At 41.5% G+C, this 20,933-nt stretch overlaps 1 protein-coding gene across 4 annotated transcripts in view; it reads left to right on the top strand.

Moving 5' to 3' along the window:
* The window catches only part of FGGY (FGGY carbohydrate kinase domain containing), a 220,106-nt gene that overhangs the window by 125,400 nt on the left and 73,773 nt on the right, over window positions 1-20,933 (top strand). For all 4 annotated transcript variants that reach the window (XM_063138270.1, XM_063138262.1, XM_063138287.1 and 1 more), the window contains exon 9: window positions 20,140-20,247. In XM_063138270.1, coding sequence (XP_062994340.1) covers window positions 20,140-20,247 — 108 coding nt within the window. The remainder of the gene's footprint in view (window positions 1-20,139; window positions 20,248-20,933) is intronic.

Raw genomic sequence — 20,933 nt, 5'->3', positions numbered from 1 at the left:
ACAATGTTTTTGCACTCATGTCCTCCTTTGGGCTGTCCCCAAATGCTGGACTACTAGGTCATTGGTATGATCCATCATGGCTTTTTATTTTCCCAGTATTTTAACAGTTTATCATCTTAGTCTTTTAACTTTGCTGTTTTAAATCTGTTATTTTAAATCTGTATAAATATCTGCAGCGCTGCTCGGTTTTATCCTGGTTGTGCTTTTAGATTGTACTTTTAGATTGTGGGTATATTATATATTGTGGTTTGTTTTATACCTTGAATTGTATTTGATGGTTTTAATTTTTGTGAACCACCCAGAGAGATTTGGCTTTTGGGTGTTAATAGAGATGCAATAAATAAATAAATAAATAAATGCTTCTCTTACAGTCTTATGATGGGGCAAGCTGTCTTGGACTCAGTTTGAGATGAGCCCAACCCACATGAGTTGATTTGGGCTCAATGTGTTGCCATATCCACTCCCTGTATCTTAATGGTGGCGCAAGCTCTCGCCCTGCCTGAGGTGGGAGAAAAGCTACCTTCACCCCAATCCCCCCAGCTGCCGTTATCCACTCTGACTTGCTCTACAGTGTGGAACAGAAGGTGGGTGGCTGCTCCGGAGAGGGGGGGCCCAGCTGCTCTCCTGCTGAGGCATTTGTCTCAGTGGGCAAGTATGGCTGGCAGGACTTTCCAGAGCTGCTCCTGCTTCTATCTCACTGCAGCCATGCAGTAGCAGGGAACCCTCCTGGCATGGGAACATGCCGTGTGCTGCTCCTCCTGCCACTCTGCCTGAGGTAGGACATACACCCTGCCTCATGAGATGGCCAGTCCTGTTGTACCCAGCCGTCTCCTCCACCACACCTTTCCTAAACTTAAATGGTGTGGGTGTGGGGTAGCCCTATAGGCCTCAGGCTTTAGACCTGGGTGTTCCCCTAAGCATGCCTGGGAGCTTCCTTTGCTAACAGATAGCATAGGGAACATGGTTCTGTATGCCTCCTAACTCAAACTAGTATTACAACATATAGCATTCGGAACACTTTAAAACAGAGATGGGCAACTGTTTAGCCCCAGGAGGCCAGATTCTTCTCTGTCTCACCCTGAGGCAGGGGCAGATGATAGGGGGTGCACCCCTCCCCCGAAGCCCTGCTCCCCGGCATCATACCTGAGCTTCTCCTTGCGGAGAAAAGTATGGGTATGCCTCTGAAAGAGGAACTGCTTTTTCTCCCTGCATCTTATTGCAGAGAAACTGCTTTCTGGCAGGGATTGCTGTTAACTCCAGTCACTGAACAGAGAGAACAGCAGATTCCCCTTAGTGTGTCGCTTGCCCTCCCAACTGGGGGGTGGGGGAGGATGGCATATGGGGGAATCCTCACTGCTATTTCCAGTCAGTGATTGAAGATAGCATGGGTATTCCTTGCCCCGAAGCCTCCCAGGGGAAGGGCTTGGAAATGGGTTGGGGCCAGATTGGGAACCCCCACGGGCTAGAAGTTTGCCATCCATACTTTAAATGCTAAGTATGGTTATTATAAAACAGCTAAGCTATTCTATAGAATTGCAGATAGGCATCATTAAAAGAAAAGAAAATGAATAATTTCAATTGCACATTTCCAACGGTCTGCTCACGCCATACTAAATCAGTAGTTGTTGTGGTATGGTGGCTTCCAGAGTGCTTCTGGCATTACCTGAGGAAAACAAATTTATTTATTTATTTATTTTTATTTATTTATTTATTACATTTTTATACCGCCCAATAGCCGAAGCTCTCTCATGAATCAAATCACATGAGCAGATTCGGCAATGTGGTTACTTCCCATGCTACTGTCTTCCGACGGTTCGTCTTGCAATGATCGCATGAGAAGTAAGCACGTGTTGTTGGCCTGCATGCTTGCTTCAGCGGTTACCGAGTTGCAATGCCTCCAATGGTGCTGCTAGTAACATATGACCTTCCACATATTGGCCCTGTTCAGACAACACGCTAAACCATGCTGCTTAACCACAAAATGGTTAATGGAATGCGTTATGCATTCTGTTAACCATTTTGTGGTTAAGCAGCATGGTTTAGTGTGTTGTCTGAATGGGGCCAGTAGCTTCTCACACAGCTTAACCCTCTTGATATATACCATGTCTACAAGATGTACTATGCTACCGAAAAATGCAGAGCAGAACACTCTAGCACAATTGTAGGGAACCTTTTTCCATCTAAAGGCCGAATTCCAGTCTGGGAAAGGCCTGAAATTAGGATTAAAGGTCATTGTAGGAATTATAAGATCATGTGACAGTCTAGTGCTTTGCACACGTGACTATGTGTAAGATTGCAACGTAGTAGACTGTTTCAAACTATTCTTCCACCTTATTTCATTGTCAAAGGCAATTTCCCATTAGTGGGCAACTAACAAATCCAAAGCTGCTCCAGAATGAATATCTGAAAGGCCTTTGGTTGAAGCACTCTTTTTTATCTGTACCTGTTTATACTGTGCTGATGACATAGGGCAATTGTGAGTGCCTTTTTTTTAATGAGATGTATATGCAGCTGCAGTTGGTTGAAATTAACTGTACCTTTTTTTAATTAGGGCCATAAAATGTAAGTTTATTATCCTCCATGTTTTTGTTAGAAATCTCTTTCTATATTTCTCCTTCTCTTTGTACCTAAGGACCCCGAGGGCAATAGAGATGAATCATCAGGTTTAATTTAATGCAGTGGGAGAGAGACCTGTGTGGTCAGACTGGCATTAAAAAAAATGCCTTTGATCTGTTTCAGGTGCACTGAACCCCAGTGAGCCAGCAACAATAATATCTTTGTGAGATGATCAGAGTAGAGAGTGAAACAGAGGTGTGTGTGTGTGTGTGTGTAGATATGTGTGTGTGTTGAGAGGGGGGTGGGTGCTGGCCTGTATGGAAACTCAAGGCTTTCCTTTGTTGTGGTTCTGGCAAACGAAAAAGTCAACTGTCAGGAGAAATTCAGCGAACATAAAGCAGGGTGAAAGTGCCATGGTCGAGTAGTGGGTTTCTTTCAAAGGATCATAACAAGAAAGCATTCAAAGCAATTTGCCTGGTTACTTTATTTTTCTACAAGTGGGGGGTGAGAGCTGGGATGAAGGAGGAGAAAGGGGTAGCAAAGAGTGGTGCAGGCATTCTAGGATTCAGATGAGTTGGCCTTCAGCAAGGCCATGTGTTTGTACCATTATAAAGATGCTCTGCTGCCTTTAAAAATGTTTTTTTTTAAATAATAATAATAATAATAATAATAATAATAACAACAACCATGAAATATTTGGAAGTGAAATAAAAGGCCTTTATTGGTCATCCTCTGGTATTTCAAGCGCTACAAAAGTCAAATGGTGTTGAAGCATGCTTGGGTTTTACGTTTGGAGGGGAGTGGGGAGGAAATTGCTTGGAGCATGAATGTTAGAGTGAAAGCTCTATCCGATGAGCATTTTACACTTGTTACTGGGCGCTCACCGAGTTTGCTCAGGTCCCTCACATCACGTCATCTGTATACCGTGCCCCTTCCACCCCTTCTGGCCTTCCTTGCGTGACAACAACAAAAAACCTTTATTAAGTCCGATGTTTTTTTAAACTCGGAATTGCTGCTCTCTCCTGCTGTGTGCGGGAGAAGCAGCGCCATTAGAACAGCAGACTCAATGGGCTTCGTACTCATTGGGTACTTCCTCTTTTTTGAAAGAGGAAGTAACGAGGAAGGAAAACAAGGGCGGATCTCTCAGATTGGTCTGTCTCATGCTGGGGACATATTCTTTTGTCTCCTGCCTCTGCCAGATCTCCACTGTTATTGGCACGTTCCCTGTTTTTCTCTTCCGCCCTGCTTGCCTGCATCCCCACCTCTCCTCGCACCATTGCAGCATCCAGCCACTCTGATTGGGGAGTTCATTCCATGCTCCTCTTTTGGGCATAGGAGCAAGCCAGTGTGTGTTTCTTTTAAGCCTCTGGCAATCCATGCTTTCCCCCTGCCTGCCCGCATCAAACCTCCTTCATTGGAATATTTCATGTTTTCTATGTCTTTGATACATTTATGTGCTTCTCTCCACCATGATTCTTGCATGATTTCCAGGATGTTTTCAGTGTAGGTACTGTCCGGATCCTCTGATGCTCTCTTGACATTGGCCACAAGCAGCAGTTGTGCAGTGTTTCTCAAATTGCATGCACATATGTTGGTAAAACTTCCATTGAAAAACATAATTGAGGCACTCACATCCAAGCATCTGTGTCTGTGTTGTTGACTGTGAGCCCCATTTCCACTGTCTTAAGGAAAGAGAAAGTAAGAGAGAAAATAAATGAATGAAAAGAGTAAGTCAGTGTCGTGCATTTAATATTATTTTTATCACATCAGTTTTTTGTTTTGTTTTTTTACTTTTTGGATTAACAATACCAGAATAAAATTACTGCAGAATAAATTCAATGTGTGCACTAGCTCAAGATTACTGGATTTGTATGTCCGGTTAGGGGCTAGGTACATAGAAAACATGCATCTGTTTTGACTTTGTGCAAATCCCTTACAACCCTATGGTGAGTGGTTAACGATTATATGATTGTTTGCAGAAGACTGCATCTGCACATGATAAGTAGCAGTGTCAGCATAGGAATCCCTTGTGACACAGCATTCCTAGTCTTATGATATAATTTTAAATATTCATTTCTTACATTTGAATCCAGCCCTTCTCCAAGGAGCTCAGGGTGGCATACAAGGAGCCTTACTTCAACCCTGTAAATAGCTTTCTCTCTCTCTCTCTGTCTCTCGTTTCAGACTCTTCATTTTGTAAAACCCAATTGTATTTTCCCAAGTGTGTGTGTGTACGAAGTTCACACTGACACAAGCAAAAATGGGCAATTATTAAATAATGCAATTTAAGCCTCAGGGAGGAGCTGTGGCTCAATGGTAGAACATCTGCTTTGCGTGCAGAAGATCCCAGGTTCGATCCCTGGCATCTCCAGGTAGGGCAGAAAAACCTCCTGCCTAAAATCCTGGGGAGCTGCTGCCAGTCAGTGTTGATGATACTAGGCTAGATGGACTAAGGGCCTGACTCAGTATAATGCAGCTTCCTATGTTCCTATGCCTGTACTTCATCCAACTCCTGAATTAGTTTGGTGCTTTCAGTTTATAGGTGCTGACATTTGGCCTGAATAACCTGATAATTTATTTGTTGTGTGATTTTATCTTTTCAAATTGTTTTCTTCCAGATCAACATGATAGGAGAACTGAGGGATTGTTTGGTTGAATCTGTATATTATAAATATCCTAAAAGGTTCCCAGTTTAATTCAAAGGGATGTCCTTTGCTTGGTTTTGTTTGTTTATTTGTTTTAAAAAGCAGCTTCAAGCAAATGTGCATAATCTGACTTAGTTCATCGGCTTCTCCCAGCAACTAGCCTGCATAAGACAGTGCTGTTTGTGCTCCACAATATCCACCCAGGCCGCCAGCTTTGTTTACACAAATAGAGGCTGGAGCACGTTTCCAGTCCCAGAGCTTGCACAGTACGTGTCCTTTGCAGAACATCCTGGGGTGGAGACCGCAGAGGCATGCTGGCTCAAAGTGTTCCTACAGACTGATCTCTGTAATCTCAGTGGGAGCCAGACCCAGCTAGTGGTTTCAGTATATGTTGGCTGCAGTTCGAGGGCAGAACATGCCACATAGTTAAAGCACCAGACTCCTTGAATCATTTTTGCAAAGGAGCCCTTGGCTGTGCTGGGAAACGTCTGCAGGGAGGCGAATCGCAGCACACCATACTGCTAGACTGGTGTGCTGCATTCGGGGTTTTGTGTGGCAGCACTTGGCAAAGGGCTTTGAGCAAGAACATCCAAAAGCGGCATTCTGCATTTTCACCTTGTACTCTTTAGCCACTGCTGGCTCTTCCACTTGTGTTGGGGAGATGAAACGTGCCATCTCCAAGGGGATGGAGCCTAACGCCCTGGGCAATGGATCTCTCAGCCAGCTGGCCATCACCCAGCAGTTTGCAAAAGCTGCAATTTGTCCTTCTACGGATCAGTGGAGAGTGGTGGGGTGTGGGGTGAGGGGGTGCTGCGGGGAAATGAAAACAAAAGCAAAGCAAGTCACCATATAAAGACTTGAAACGGACAATGGAAACTAAAACGATTCAAACTGCATCTTCCTCCAGTTTTATAGTCTTCTATAGTAAGGCGGGTTTATGATTGACAGCATGCATGTTCAAATGTGTGTGTGGGGGGGGGGGGTAACCATTTTACATTCAAGCAGTTGCCTAGTTATTTAATTAACTAAATGATGGGCCTGAATCTTTCTGTGGCTTCAGACAGATAGGATCTTACAGAGGAGCATGATTGTTATTAAAGAAATTTAAACACTTGGTGCATGGCTAGGCGAGGGGGTTGGAGGGGTATGATCTCAGGGGTATGATTTTATGATCGCGAGATCGTCCCTCTCGTCTACACGTGGCGTGCGACGTCCCAGGAGGAAGAGGACATTGTGGCTGCCATTTTGTGTTTATTTTTTCAATCGGAGAAGAGCGCAGGAGTGCTCCTGCACTCCCCCGCCCCACCCCCGATGGCCACAGAGCTCCTGAGGAGCTCCGTGCCTGGGTCCCAACTCCTCGCGATTACTTGCGAGGAGTCGGGACAAAAATGGAATGGCAGGCCACATGTTCTGCGGTCTCAGGATCATCCCGAGACTGTGGAAAAATCGGAATTTATTGGTAGGGCGATATCCCGGGCCAAGGGAGGGATCGTTTCTTCCTGCTCCTAGGATGCCCTGTGCATCATGTGGACGCACAGGGACGATCCCTGAGATATCGCCCCGTCTAGCCATGCCCTTGTGCACTTCTCCAGGGGTATATTGCTTCTCTCCTCCTAACAGACGTTGGGGAGATGGATAGATAGCATAAAAAGGTAACATTTGAACATACATAGTGGGTAGATGTGTTGTCACTGCAGAGACACAGGAAGTTCGAACAACAGTTTTAGCTTCTCCTCCCAACACAACTTAAAACTGTTTCAAGCACTACTTTTTTCTAGACTCCATTTAGGAATACGTGTAGGAATAATAGATAATAGATAATGGGCATGAGTATCTTGCCTTGTGTGTACACACAGAAAGCAATAGCTGCCATCTCTGTGCCCCACAACAGCAGTTTGCCTTTCATATGTTCATCTTTGTTTGCCTACAAGAAGAGAGAAGTAATGTAGAAGAAGTCCTCAAGATCAACAGAATGTAGGAGCCATCAGGCTCAAAACTACCCATTTAACTGTACTGTTTCACCCTACTACTTTATGTATCCACTGTGCCATATTGGCGGCTTTTTAGCTAGGACCTTCTCTCTAGAATGAATAAAGTGACATTAACCTTGCAATGTTTCTCAGAAGGAATATTTTTCTAAGAATTTCTGACCTTTTTTTTCTTTTTCTTGTCCCCTTAGAGAAAGAAAGTCACTTAGCAGAATGTTCTCTGAATATCTCCACCAAGGGGTTCTTCACGGTGGCGCCTCCCTCCGAAACCCCATGGTTTTCCTCTTCTGGGGTGGCGTCGGGTAATCCCGACACCAAGGAGGAAGCACAAGGTTTCCTGTGGCCATCTGGGTACCGGAGCAGCCTCTCACCCTCTTCCTGGTGGCAGGGGGCCCATCCATCCTTAAAGACAGACAAAAATAATTTAAAAGAAATAAAGATTGCAGGTAGACACTTCTTAAAGAAGCTATGCATTTCAGGTAGATCCATAGATAATTTAACAGGACATGTGCTTCTGGTTTTGTTACAATGTACTGTAAGCTATGGCAGAGATCGCATGATGACTGTTAAAATTATGCTTCGTCAGCTAAACCATTGTCTTACTGGTAGCTACTAATTCTAAAGTTATTTCCAATTAGAAATTAGCTTCTCGATTGAACTCAACAATTAATATTCTTCCTCAAGGTAACACTTCAGTTTTAAACTTTATTGATAAACACATGGAAGACCCAAAAAGGTGGAACCAGGAGGAAATCACAGTAGGCTAGAAACTCTAATGTATGTAGTTGCTGTGTAAGGACAAAACCAGGCATTTAAACTGCAGTTTCTGCTCTATGAAGTTGATTTGAGGCAAAGATATTCTATAGTAATCAGCACCATTAGGTTCTTTAGACCTGCTGTGTCCTGAAAAGAGGAGCATCCCATTAAACAACAACAAGAAAGAGTACCCTAATATAACAGACTTATAAACACCCTGCTTATAGGCATATAGAGTTCCTGCTCCATATAGAGTTTCTAATATGTGTAACAGTGTCTGTTGTAAACGGTACATTACTTTAGAAGGGTACAAAAAGGCATTTCAGTGCACAACATAAGACTGCCTGTAGAAGTGTACCCAGACAACCTCTCTGTCCATTTATCAAAGCACTCTGCTTCCATTTCATGGCAGGAGACACAGTAAATACTGGAGGGGCAAAAGGTTATTCTGTACCCAGACAGTTTCATTAAATGAAATGATTAAAAGAAAAAGAAAAAGCAGTGAAGAACCGTGGGCCTTAAAGTACAGGGCAAAAGTCTTTGTCTTCACTAGAAATCACTGAACTCCAGAAACAATTAAGGCTGCAATCCTATACCCACTTACCTGGGAGTAAGACCCATTGAACTCAATGAGACTTAGTTCTGAGTAGGCGTGTATAGGATTGTGTTGTAGGAAACTCTGCACATCAAGACATCTTGATTTCACCAAATCATTTAACAAAATCTCTCATTATATCCTTATTGACGAGATAGCAAATTGTGGACTGAACAGTACTAAATTAGGTGGAACCACAGTTCATTGGACAACTGTACCCAACAATAGCACATTGCTAGACCTGCATCAGCCTGGAGAGATCTCTCTAGTGGAATGCCACAGGGGTTTGTTAGTCCTAGGCGCTCTGCTGTTCAAGATTTCTATAAATGACTTGGACAAAGGGATGTTTATAACATTTTCAGATGACATGAAGTTGGGAGAGGTGGCTGTTGAATTTCATCTTGTTGGGTTTGGCTCAGCACTGCAGCCTGTCAAGATGATAGTTAATCTTGAGTCTGCCTTCTGTGGTGCGGAAGGCAGAAAATAGAACTCCAGATGTTTTGGACTTCAACTCCCAGTATTCCTGACCATTGACCATGTTGGCAGGAACTTCTGGGAGTTGGAGCCCCAAACACCTTCTGCCCACCCTTAGTGTAGAAGATGGGAAGTCTCAATTTCCATATATAGATTATTTGTCTTTTGACATAAAGAACAGGAGCATGATGCACTTAGTAAATGTCTGCTCAGATGCAGATTAAAGATAGGTTTAAACTTGTATTAACATCTTGATTGGCATGATGTGGGAAAGGGAGCAAGTTATGATTGGAAAATTTCTAAGAACCATCCTTTAGCACAAACGTTCAGAGGAAGAGTTTAATTACAAAAATAGGTAATATCTAATAAGTTGTATACATTCTTACATGTTACTCCACTTGTCAACAGTCTAACCTGAAAATCTAAGGACTTTGTGGTGCCTGAAGAAGAATCTTGAAAGATTTATAACACTTTTGAACAACTGATTAGCCAGTTACAATTATTTTATCTATTCCTTGCAACCAAGATACCAGTATCTATATATGCATGCATAAGTACCTTGGATTTATAGTAATTTGAGACCAGATGAAACAGATTTCATCAGCACATGCAGCGTTTATGGAAGTGAACTGAGAAATTAATGGAACGTTTGTCTTTCATCTAACACATATACGGGTAGTATAGACTTACATAAATTCCTATCCTGATGTTATTTGAGAACTTGGCTATCACCTGAAAAGTAAATCTAAGTATTAATAGGGTGCAGCGCTGTATGCGTAACTTTCTCAATTTTCATTATACTATCCCAGGAAAGGAACATGACAAAGAGTTGTGCTGTCAAGCCACGCATCTGCTCATATTTACAGCAGTCTTGTAACAATGTCACATCACTTAAACTCAGTAGAAACTGTTCTTGCTTTGTAACAGTGCAGAAGTGCTTTCAAGAGTGCTAAATACAAGTTTGTTACACATAAACGTATATGAAGTATCCCCTACATTCATATTGTATAGGTCCAGTTCAGATGTTACTGAGGTGGTGTGGCAATCCGTTTTCCTATATCCTTTTCCCAAATAACTTGCTAACACTTGGAAACATTGAGTGTCATCAGATGGGGGGAAATCATGTTTCCTTACCGTCGCTTTCCCCCTGCTTGTGTCCCATTATATTTTCTCTTTCTTCACTTGGGAAGGAAGAGGAAGTAAACAATGACCACATGGCCCATTCAGTGGGAGTTTTTATCACACTGCTTTTCCTGCACACAGCAGGAAATGGTGGCACATTTCATTTCTTTTTCTTTTTTTAAATGGATTTATTGGGGACTACTTGTGACGGAAAGAAAGCCAGAAGAAGTGGGAGACACATGGGAGGTGTCATCAAAAGGACCTGTGAACATCCGTAAGTGGCTAGTAATGAGCATGCGATAAAACGCTCATCTGATGATGCTCTCTGATCAAGTAGCAAGCACTGATCCCAATGTCAACATTATCCTTGCTAGTTCTGTCCAGTCATCGGATGCGAGGGATAATGGTGTGGGAAATAATATGTGATCAGAACTTCCCTAAGTTACCAAGGCTACTTGGAACTTGACTAAGGGGAAGGAACTTGTCCTCCCCATATGGTATCTCCATATAGATATTATCAGAGTGTTGTGGAATCAGATCATGAAATGGCTCACACACCAGTGTAGTAATGTATTGGGCCAAAGAATAATAAAATGTGAGGACATCATTCATTCTTCCAATGATAACTTCAGAAAAATATTTACATGTAGCTCTGTTAATACGTGTGTGAACATCCCAGTTGTGATTGTGAGAAAACTACAGGTTAATGAATCTGGAATGAAATACTTTAATTAATGTACGAAGTACACTGGCTGTTGAGAGCTATTTTAATTCAGGAATGAACAGCTACACTTGAAACTGCTAGTTTTTGTCAGTTTTTCTCCTGTCGTTCTTAGGAAGCTGTCTACCTGTCTTGTCTGTCTGTCATCAGATGAAAAGATAGCTTAATGCCAACCACTAAATTAGTTATAAAGATTCTATATTCATACCCTCTTATTACTGGTAAGGCATGGAGCCTCAACAGCTTGTACATTATCTCTTAAAATCTATACAACTATTTTGACAAATACTGATATTCTCTAAGCTTGAAGCCTTATTAATTAAATAAACACTCCCCTGACCTCAACTGACATGCCAGCTGGAAAAGGGGCCATTTGGGTCCTCCCATACCAAATATGCTAGCTAGGGGAAAAGGCTTTAAATCCCTCACAACAACTTAACTATTACACATTCCCTATTCAATGAAAGAATCTTTTAGAAAGGTCCCCAAGCATTCCCAGGTGTGAGGCAGACAACAGGGCAAGCAGATCAAAATCAAGTGGGAGGGACAGAGGTTCATGGAACCACAGCCTGCTTTTAAGGTGACAGTGCAAATAGCTTTTGGGAAAAATATGGTTGCCCTGTTGATCCCCAGCACTGATCCTTGATTCCAATCACAACACTTGGAAAAAGAGAGATTTAGGTTTCCCCTTTCAGATGGTCGTTTCTCTGTCAAAATCTCCCTCCTTCCTGCCTTCTCGGCTTTTAGAAAGTCACAACCTAGAGCAATGCTTTTATCCTGGTGGAAAGGTATGGGTTCATTTGTTATTTTCACCAGAAGATGGTATTGACAACCACATATGAATTTAGTTTGGATAAAAGAAAAGGATGCCTGGGCTTGCTTGTTTTTGTATAAGCTTGTGCAATTGATTTGTAAAGCTAGAATAAATAAGAGAGGTTCATTTGCCATCATAGTTTGAACTGATCCTTTGTAAGCACAAATGTCCATAGCATGATCATAGAGTTCTATATTTTAAAGCTAACTAGATTTTGCATTTCTAAGTTATCTGATGTATTTCTGCAGTTTTCTGAACCTAGAGGGTTTGACATTGATGCTGAGGTTGATTTGAGGACTGTATCTCATCCAGATGATTTACTCATAACAAACCCTGCCTTCTGGCAGTTGCATCACAGCTGAATACTGTTAAACAGGATTCATAATTTCGTTTGTTTCGGATTGCTCTATAATGTTTACATATCTTACATATTACTATAAATCTTGCAGGGAGTAGACTAAGGTTAAATCCTCCCACACAGAGTTATTATTTTCTCCATTTTACTAGAAAGCATCAAACCTTTATAGGAGTTGAAATATTTTGAATCAAGAAGGAAAGAAATCCGTGGGATAATACAGCAGTTTAAATTGGTTTATATATGAAGAACAGACAACCACAAAACAAGACTGTTTTTTATCCCAACGCCTAAAAAATGTTCATCATTGGTAACAAAGTGGTCCAAGGTTAGTCAAAGAGTCATGACTGGCCCAAAGTGACCCAGTGAGGTTCGTGGCCAAGTGGGGACTAAAGCCCAGGTCTCCCAAGTCCAGTCCAACACTAATCACTACATGCTGGCTCTGACCACAATATACCACGTATTGTGCTATTCATATGTAAGATGATGCACGTTGGGGCAAAAAACCCCACCCAACTACAAGTATAACCTAATGGGATCTGAGCTGGCGATGTCTGAACAAGAAAGAGCACCATGTACACTGATGGTGCTATATAAATAATAATAATAATAGTAATAATAATAATAATAATGATGATGATGAGATCTTGGAGTCGTAGTGGACAGCTCCATGAAAATGTCAACCCAGTGTGCAGCCGCTATAAAGAAAGCAAACTCCATGTTAGGCATTATAAGAAAAGGAATTGAAAATAAAACTGCCAGTATACTGCCCTTATACAAATCTAGGTGCAACCACACTTAGAATACTGTGTACAGTTCTGGTCACCACACCTAAAAAAGGATATTATAGAGCTGGAAAAAGTGCAGAAAAGGGCAACTAAAATGATTAATGGGCTGGAGCATCTCCCCTATGAGGGAAGGTTACTACAGCTGGGATTGTTTAGCTTGGAAAAAAGAAGGCTAAGGGGAGACATGATAGAGGTGTACAAAATTATGCATGGTTTGAAGAATGTGGATAGGGAGACATTTTTCTCCTTCTCTGAATATACTAGAACCTGGGTTCATTCCATGAAGTTGGTTGGTAGGAGATTCAGGACAAATAAAAGGAAGTACTTCTTCACATAGTGCATAGCTAAATTATGAAACTTGCTACCACAAGATGTAGTGATGGCCAACAATTTGGATGGCTTTAAAAGGAGGTTGCATAAATTCCTGGAGGCAAAGGCTATCAATGGCTACTAGCCCTGATGGTTATATGCTACCTCCAGTATCCGAGGCAGAAGCCTGTGTGCATCAGTTGCTGGGGAACGTGGGTGGGAGGGTGCTATTACACCATGTCTTGCTTTGTTGGTCCCTGGTCGACATCTGGTTGGCCACTGTGTGAACAGAGTGCTGGAGTAGATGGACCCTCGGTCTGATCCAGCAGGGCACTTATGTTCTTAATAGCTTTGATCCAGCAACTCCTAATATGCTCTAAGTGGGCAACTAATACACACATGTATCTGTCATGTAGCATTGGGAATGCCTCTTCATTCACTTCATGAAAGAGAGTGGATCATGCCTAACGATTGTCCACCTTATTGCTAAACAATAGTTCCCATTAGATTTTTTTTTTTTAAAAAAAGAAGGGAAATGCAATGTTTTGTTTTAGGAGACTACATATGAGTTTCTCTGCCAGTGACTAACAGGGATGAAAATGCAACACAAGGAACCAGAATCTACATCTGGCAGTAGGGTGTTTCTCAATAAACATGCCTTTTCTTGTGGCCTAGCATAACTAAGGTTATGCTCATGGTGTGTAGAATGAAGCAGCAAAATCCTGCCTGGGAGAGGAGCTTATTTGTTTACAAAAATAATGCAGCCCCTCTGAGAAGCACATGAACCATATTCCTGCTACCACCTGCTCCTCCCCATCACAGCCCTGTATTGCGAAAGGGCAGTAAAATGAGAATTGCGTGCTGCAGATTTGTCAGACTCTTTATTGTGAATATATATATAATAGAATTGGGTGGTTGGTTGGAGTGCTGGGCTTTTCTACAGTTTTCTCGGGGTGGGTGGGGTGGGGAGATTAGCACTAGATTTAAGGACTTAAGAGACTTCCAGCCTTTAGAGGGGTTCATTCCCCCATCCCCTGCCACCCATTTTCCTCTTTCTAAATGGGAGATTATTACAGCCTAAACCATATGAATGTAATGTGGGAATCTGTCAAGTGTGAAGCCTTTAAAGCATGTCAGATGTCTTGTTTAAATCCTGAATATTTATCTAAGTTACTACTGACCCATCCAGACCCACACAATAATTGGATAATGATACAGTGCTTCTTCACAAACGTGTCCTGTAAACATGCTTCCTTGTCAGCGGAACTGAAGCACTTCCTGGGCTGTCACTGCCCAGTTTAACAATTCATTCCACTCGCTTGCATTAAAACATTAATCCCAGATTAGACAGACATCGGCTCTTTATTAAGGGAGGGCAGCTAGACTGCAGCTGATGCATGGCTAAGAATGAATATTTATTGAAGCATTTTTTATGCTTGTCTTAAATGGTGGCGGGAACAAAACTAGGAGCCATATTCAAATTTTCCTTCACCCATTAAGCATCTGATTCCTTGTTTTACACCTGAAGTGTACAGAGATTCTTGTTGTTCTCCCCACACCCACAAGTGAAATGTCCTTTCTCTGGAGATTGCAAAAGACTAAGCCTCTTTTGCAACCATTGCTAGGCTTGCTTTTAGTGACTGTTGCTAAACTTTTAATTGGATTCAAGATTGAGCATACATATGAATTAGCCTAATTTTACTTTTATGTGTGCTTTAAATTGTGAAGTTAGAAACCCCCACAAGTACATTCTAAATGTCAGAGCTAGAAGAGAGAAGTTAGAGTGCATTTGTCAGGTTCAGTAGCAAATTGCTTCTGTGCCTTATTGTAAAATAATAACAATTTAAAGGCACAAGGTATTCATGGTGGATACAACCCTGATGGTGGTAGAGGAAAAAGCTCTGGACAACAGTGCACTTTTACTACTTAAAAATCCAATTAGTAAGCATTGAGGGATAATAAAACAGGCCCAGGAGATGTCTACACCTTAAGGGTGTAGAGGGAGAGGGGGACAATCACGGACTTACCTGCTTCCACATTCCTCCCCCAGCGTCTTGATGGCTGCTGATGTCCCGGAAGGAAAGAGGGACATCACAGCCACTATGCTTTTAAAAGAGGAGCCACAGGGGTGCGGCAAAAAACAAAGGTAACCCCCCCCACGCCCAAACCCCTTTGCCATTCCTGGGATGGCGAAATTGCTCCCCCCCCCCATGGGCACAGAGCCACCCCGCGCGACTGCCTGCCCATTTCAGGCCCCAGGAGCGCGCAGCACACCAGCTGCAGTCCTCGGGTTGGTCCCGGGACTACGGTGAAAATCAGGATAATTGGTCAACCAGTGTATCCCGGGAATATGCAGGGGTAGTCCCTGCCTGTCCCCTGGGATCCCCTGTGCATCATTTGAATGCACAAGGATGAACCTGGGACGACCCTGGGGAAAAGCCATGGTGTAGACATGCCCCCATTGAGAATAGAAGTCAGTCAATAGAACATTCATTTATTTACAATATTTGCATGCCATCTTTCATTAAAACACACACACACACACACACACACACACACACACACAGTCCCAAGATGGTTTTACAATAAGAAATGTTAAAACAACCATTTAAAACTTGCATCCTAAAAATTTAAAACAATCCATTTCAATTTACATGGTTAAAACCCAAAATCCTGTATCAAACCACTGTAACAAGTAAATAGCAGCAACATCAATTTAAGTAAATGACAAATAAACCAGTTTCCGAAAACTTGACGGACTAGGCAAATGCTTACTTCTCTTGTAAAGGAGAAAACACAGAGCTATTTGAGCTTCTTAGGGAGGGAACTTCATAACATTGTGAAATACAGTCTGACCTCTACAGATGATGGTACCTTGAGCAGGGTCTCGTTGGCTGACTGTAAATCCATAGCCCCTGCTGGCTGTAGAGTTGCACACAGACGTTGACCTCTAGAGTGCATAACGTCATCTTATCATGCAAAATGAGACTACAAAGGTTGGATGAGACTGGGTATCCCCCAAATAGCTGGTAGACCCCTGAATTGTTGGGTCAAGGACTGTGAAGCTGTGCTGCGCTATACTTCTAGAGGTTTATTTTAGTGTAATGACTGAAATTAGCCATCTTAGTTTGCATAGATTATGTTATATGTCATCATTTGTGGGAAGTAATGTTTTTGTGTTGACCTACAATTTTAAGCCAGAAGTGGCCCTCCAAATGATTTTGGACTCCAACTCCCATCAGAGCATGGTCAATGGTCAGGGAAGATGAGGGTGTACTTGGGGGATGTCAGGTTCTCCTTCACTGTTTTTTTTAAAAATAATATAATTAATTATTTGCCGTGGAGCTGGCCATGTGAGTCCAATTAGGCCTGTCATTTCAAGACATGCTGAAGTACCAGAGCATTTAAAATTAAGCTGTATTCAGGCATTCTGAACCTGACTAGGGTCAATGCATGATAAGGAGCGCCCAGCCCCACTTCTTTCCCTCATTGTGTTCATCCTTTGCTTGTGGAGTGTGACTGTTTGTAGAGGAGAGCCTCCTGTATCTGTGAAAGCTCTCCACCAAGCCAGAACACTGGGAATCTGTATTTTCTGCTTTTAAAACAAAGACTGCAAATAAAACAATCTGGTTTGGCTTGGGGTTCATATGGATCTTATCAAACAAACAGAGTAAAGCTAAATGTTAATCCTCATTGCATAGAAACATTTAGCTATAATCCAGGGAGATGGTTTGCCCACTCTCAGATAATCACATGGACACACTGGAGGTTTCTTATACAGTTTCTTATACAGTTTATAATTTAGCACATCTCCTGCCAAACTCTGGAATGGCTTTAACATTTTAAAGCCATTCCATTTTGAAGAATGTTTGGGGGCTCAGAGAGGGTAGTTTCTGGAAGGGAAACCGAAAGAAAAGCCGAAATGCACTTGTAGGTCTCATACTAATATACATCACTTGGACACAGCTCATATAGAGAGATTGTGTTCAAGTGAGTAGACCTGACCTAGATCTAATCCCATTTCAGCCAGTATTTGGTTGGCATTCTTAAAATTACCTTCTAGATTAATTGCAAGTATGAATAAATGTGCAAACTTGAAAAAAGTTGTACAAATGATGTTATAATACCTCATACCTTTTAAGATATGGATCTATCTATTTGTGCTTGGCTGGCCTTTATGAAAGTGATTACATATTGTGGGAATGGGAAATCTGGGGTGTGTGTCTTTAACTGAAAGTCCAGAGGGAGATATTGGAAAGAACACATGGCCCTCAGCCAGATCCCAGATTTTTTTCCCCCGGTAGAGTTTCTAAGAGGAGGAAAGAAAATTCCATGTTTCTATGCTCACAGATGTACCAATGTGCAAGTTGTAATTGCTCCACATGTTTGTTGATAGTTTTTTTGGAATGTGTACAAATGATATTTCAGTAGTAAGATGATATGAACATCTAAGTGTGTAACAAGAGACGAGCTAGAGACGGAAATATCCCGTCCTGGCAAATTCTTGTGGGTATCCTCTGAAATACCAAGCCTGGTTGCAGATATTCAAAACCTGATGGTTTCCCAGAAGTACCAGTTATAGTCTTTTAATTGGACTTTCTTTTCGAGTGCTGGCACAGGCACAGGGTAGCTCTGGGAACAGTGAAATAATAATTTATGGAATGTGGTAAATAATGAGGTAGGACTTGTAATATTTAGACCTTCCTGAAACTGCTCAGAAAAAGGCTTTTTAGATGTCCTTGTATTAATATTTATCTCCTAAGCATAACTGGAAGAAGGATTTCATTTTTATTTTTTCTTTAAAAAAATAGTTTCAGGAAAGTAGTAGTTATATTCTGATATAGTTGTAGGAGCTATTGTTCAGTTTTCAAAGGTAGATAAATAGATCATACTTTCAAAGATTCCTCCGGGTGATGAATAAAGTTGACAACATTTTAGAGTCACTTTTTATGCTTATAAGAGAAAGTAAGTGAACCAAACTTCACGCTGCCACTTCCCAGTACATTCCTTTACATCCAAGTAAATCTCAAAAAGCTGTGAATAAATTGCAGGCCATGCTATTGACAGTTGGTTTACCAATCAAGAGAGCTAAACCTGTAAGAACCAACAACATTAAAGGTGCAATTCTATGCATGTTTAAACCCAGTGAAATTTATTTATTTTATTTGCATACCATCTTTATTTTTCATTTTTTTTACAATATATACTCCTTCCCATCCAAAGATTTTGCAGTGGTGAACAACAAACAGAGTAAAAGAATAAAACACCATATTAAAAATACAATTTTTAAAAGAACAAATTTCTGAAAAACCCCAGTATTGGTAAAAAAACGTGGCCAGTCATTCACATAAAGCGTCTTGAAACAACAGCATTTTCTGGAAGCGCTGGAAGCAACACAACGTTGGCACCTGCCTGACTTCCAAAGGCGGGGAATTTCATAGGAAAGGGGCCACCACACTGAAGGTTTTTCTCCTGATGGACTCCAATCAGAACATAGGTCCAGGTGGAACCACCAGGAACATACTCTCAGATGACCAGGCAGGTTGGTAAAGGAGAAGGCGCTGTCTCAGGTATCCTGGTCCTAAGTTGTTTAAGGCTTTGAACACAAGTACTAGAACCTTTGTACCCTGTAGCAAATAGGCAGCCAGTGCAGTTTCCTCAGCAAAAGAGTTATTTTTTATTTCTTTAAAATGGCACTCAAGCTGGCTTACAATCACAGGCAAATAAATCCTGGCTAGGAAATGCTGGGAACTGTAGGACTTTTTTTTCTATCTGAACATGCATAGGATTACATCCTAAATTGCTTACCAGCAGCATATCTTCTCATCACCTTTTGTTTCCTTGGGTGGCCTGATTCAGGACAGGATGGTTGCCACTGCTGCTCCTCCCACAATCCTCCACATTAAAATGCTCATGGTGAAGCAAGTGTTGGAGGATAGAAAAAAAGAAGCAGCAATATTTCTTTTCTTCCTCAGCAGAGAGAAGCTGGGCTTGGGTTTGCATGATGGCAGACAACACTACTCTGGTGAGAGGGCAGATCACCAGTATTTGTTTTAAAATGTTCCAGTTAACATCAAACAGCAGGCCGATTAAATGTGGGAGGAGAAGTTAATTGTCTGGAACGGAAGTTATTAGTTGAAACTTTTGTTCAGGATCCTTTGTTCCCCAGGAGGGCTTTGAGGAGAAACTGGGCCACCATAGCAGCCTGTTGACATCTTCCCCCCTTTAACCTCATCCCTAGTTTATTATTTATTTGCTGTTGCCACAGCATTCCTCCTGGCAAGCTTATTTAGGTTGGCCATTTGGTATTGCCAAAGAAGGGGAAATGGAATTTTTTTAAAAGGCAAAAGATGACAGAGATTTGTATAAAAATTGTATATGCGGATTTACATGTGTAGATACAAATTTAGAAATAATTACTAGAATAGAAATAGAAATACAGTACTTCACACCATAGTGGAGAAAACTGTGGACAAGTGACCTGTGTGACTGCCTATTCAGGCTGCTGTGCAGGAGCTAATTGTTCACAATCACAGGCAATTCCAAGGTCCTGGGCTTTTTCTTCTTATGGTGCTTTATCTTTACTTGGCCTGGGCTGCCCTTCAAATAGAGGACTGTAAAATAGGACACATTGTTTATTGGTTCAACACTGAAATGTTCCCAGGCCTGTGTAGGACTAGCATACAAATCCATGACAGTTATCACCATAAGAAGCCTATTATATATGATACAGATTTGCTGTGCTATTGGTACAAGCAATGATATGCAGCAGCAATAAGGAAAAGAACTGCTCAGATTTCTATGTTGTAGCTCTCCTCTCCCCCTTTGTTGATTCTGCTGTTGTTAAAATTTAGATTGTCAGCTTGTTGAGGCAAGTGACCCATTTTTTTCTGCCTGTATTCTTTGCCAAGCCCCAGGTAGACTGTGTGTACTTACGTAGGTGTGCAGGTACACACACAGACAGGTCTCATCATGCTTGAACCTTTGAGTAACTGGATTTTAATTTCTCTCTTCAGATAAGCAAGTCCCCCATCTTTGTCCCTGGTGTTTGGGGACCTTATTACTCAGCAATGGTGCCAGGCTTCTGGCTAAATGAGGGAGGCCAAAGTGCTACAGGAAAACTGGTGAGTTTGACTTTTCCTTCAAAATAAAAGATCGTGGTATCTCAGTTAAACAAGAATTACTATTTATCTCCAAATATGTTATGTTAAGACATATGATTAATTATATGAACTATGATGGACTTGTGATGAGGCTGTGAGTTAATTAGAATTATGATAAGGGTAACATGTCAGTTCAAATATTATAATCATCTATAAACCTGATATATTAGCATTGCTCCTATTAGTTATAGGATATAAAGAAGTGGCTGTATTGGTTCCTCAAATGCCACAGGAAGCTTTTATGCCTTATACATCTTATCATATTATGGCCCTTAGCTAGCGTCTCAGTTCTGTTTGGGGGAGAAAGACTAAAGAAAAAGAGACTCCTATTGCTTCCTTCTGTCACAAGAGCCAGACAGATTTATTTATTTATTTAAAACATTTGTATCCCACCCTATATCGTTAAGATCTTAGGACGGCGTATTTACAAAACCAAGATGTATTATCTTGTTTTTGTAAACTGACCTGGAAGCTCTTCTTGAGGCAGTATATGAATCTTTTAAATAAATACTTTTACTTTCTACTGTTAGTTTTTCCCTACCCTGTGCCTGCTTACCCTTCCCTGTACCTGTTTGCATTCTCTTCCCCTCCTTATTGTTTTACTATGATTTTATTAGATTGTAAGCCTATGCGGCAGGGTCTTGCTA

This window comes from Elgaria multicarinata, chromosome 1, assembly GCF_023053635.1.
Source record: "Elgaria multicarinata webbii isolate HBS135686 ecotype San Diego chromosome 1, rElgMul1.1.pri, whole genome shotgun sequence".
In the NCBI taxonomy this organism is placed as follows: Eukaryota; Metazoa; Chordata; class Lepidosauria; order Squamata; family Anguidae; genus Elgaria; species Elgaria multicarinata.
The sequence above is the reverse complement of the archived record's forward strand: the minus strand, read 5'-3'. Positions and strand labels throughout refer to the sequence as shown.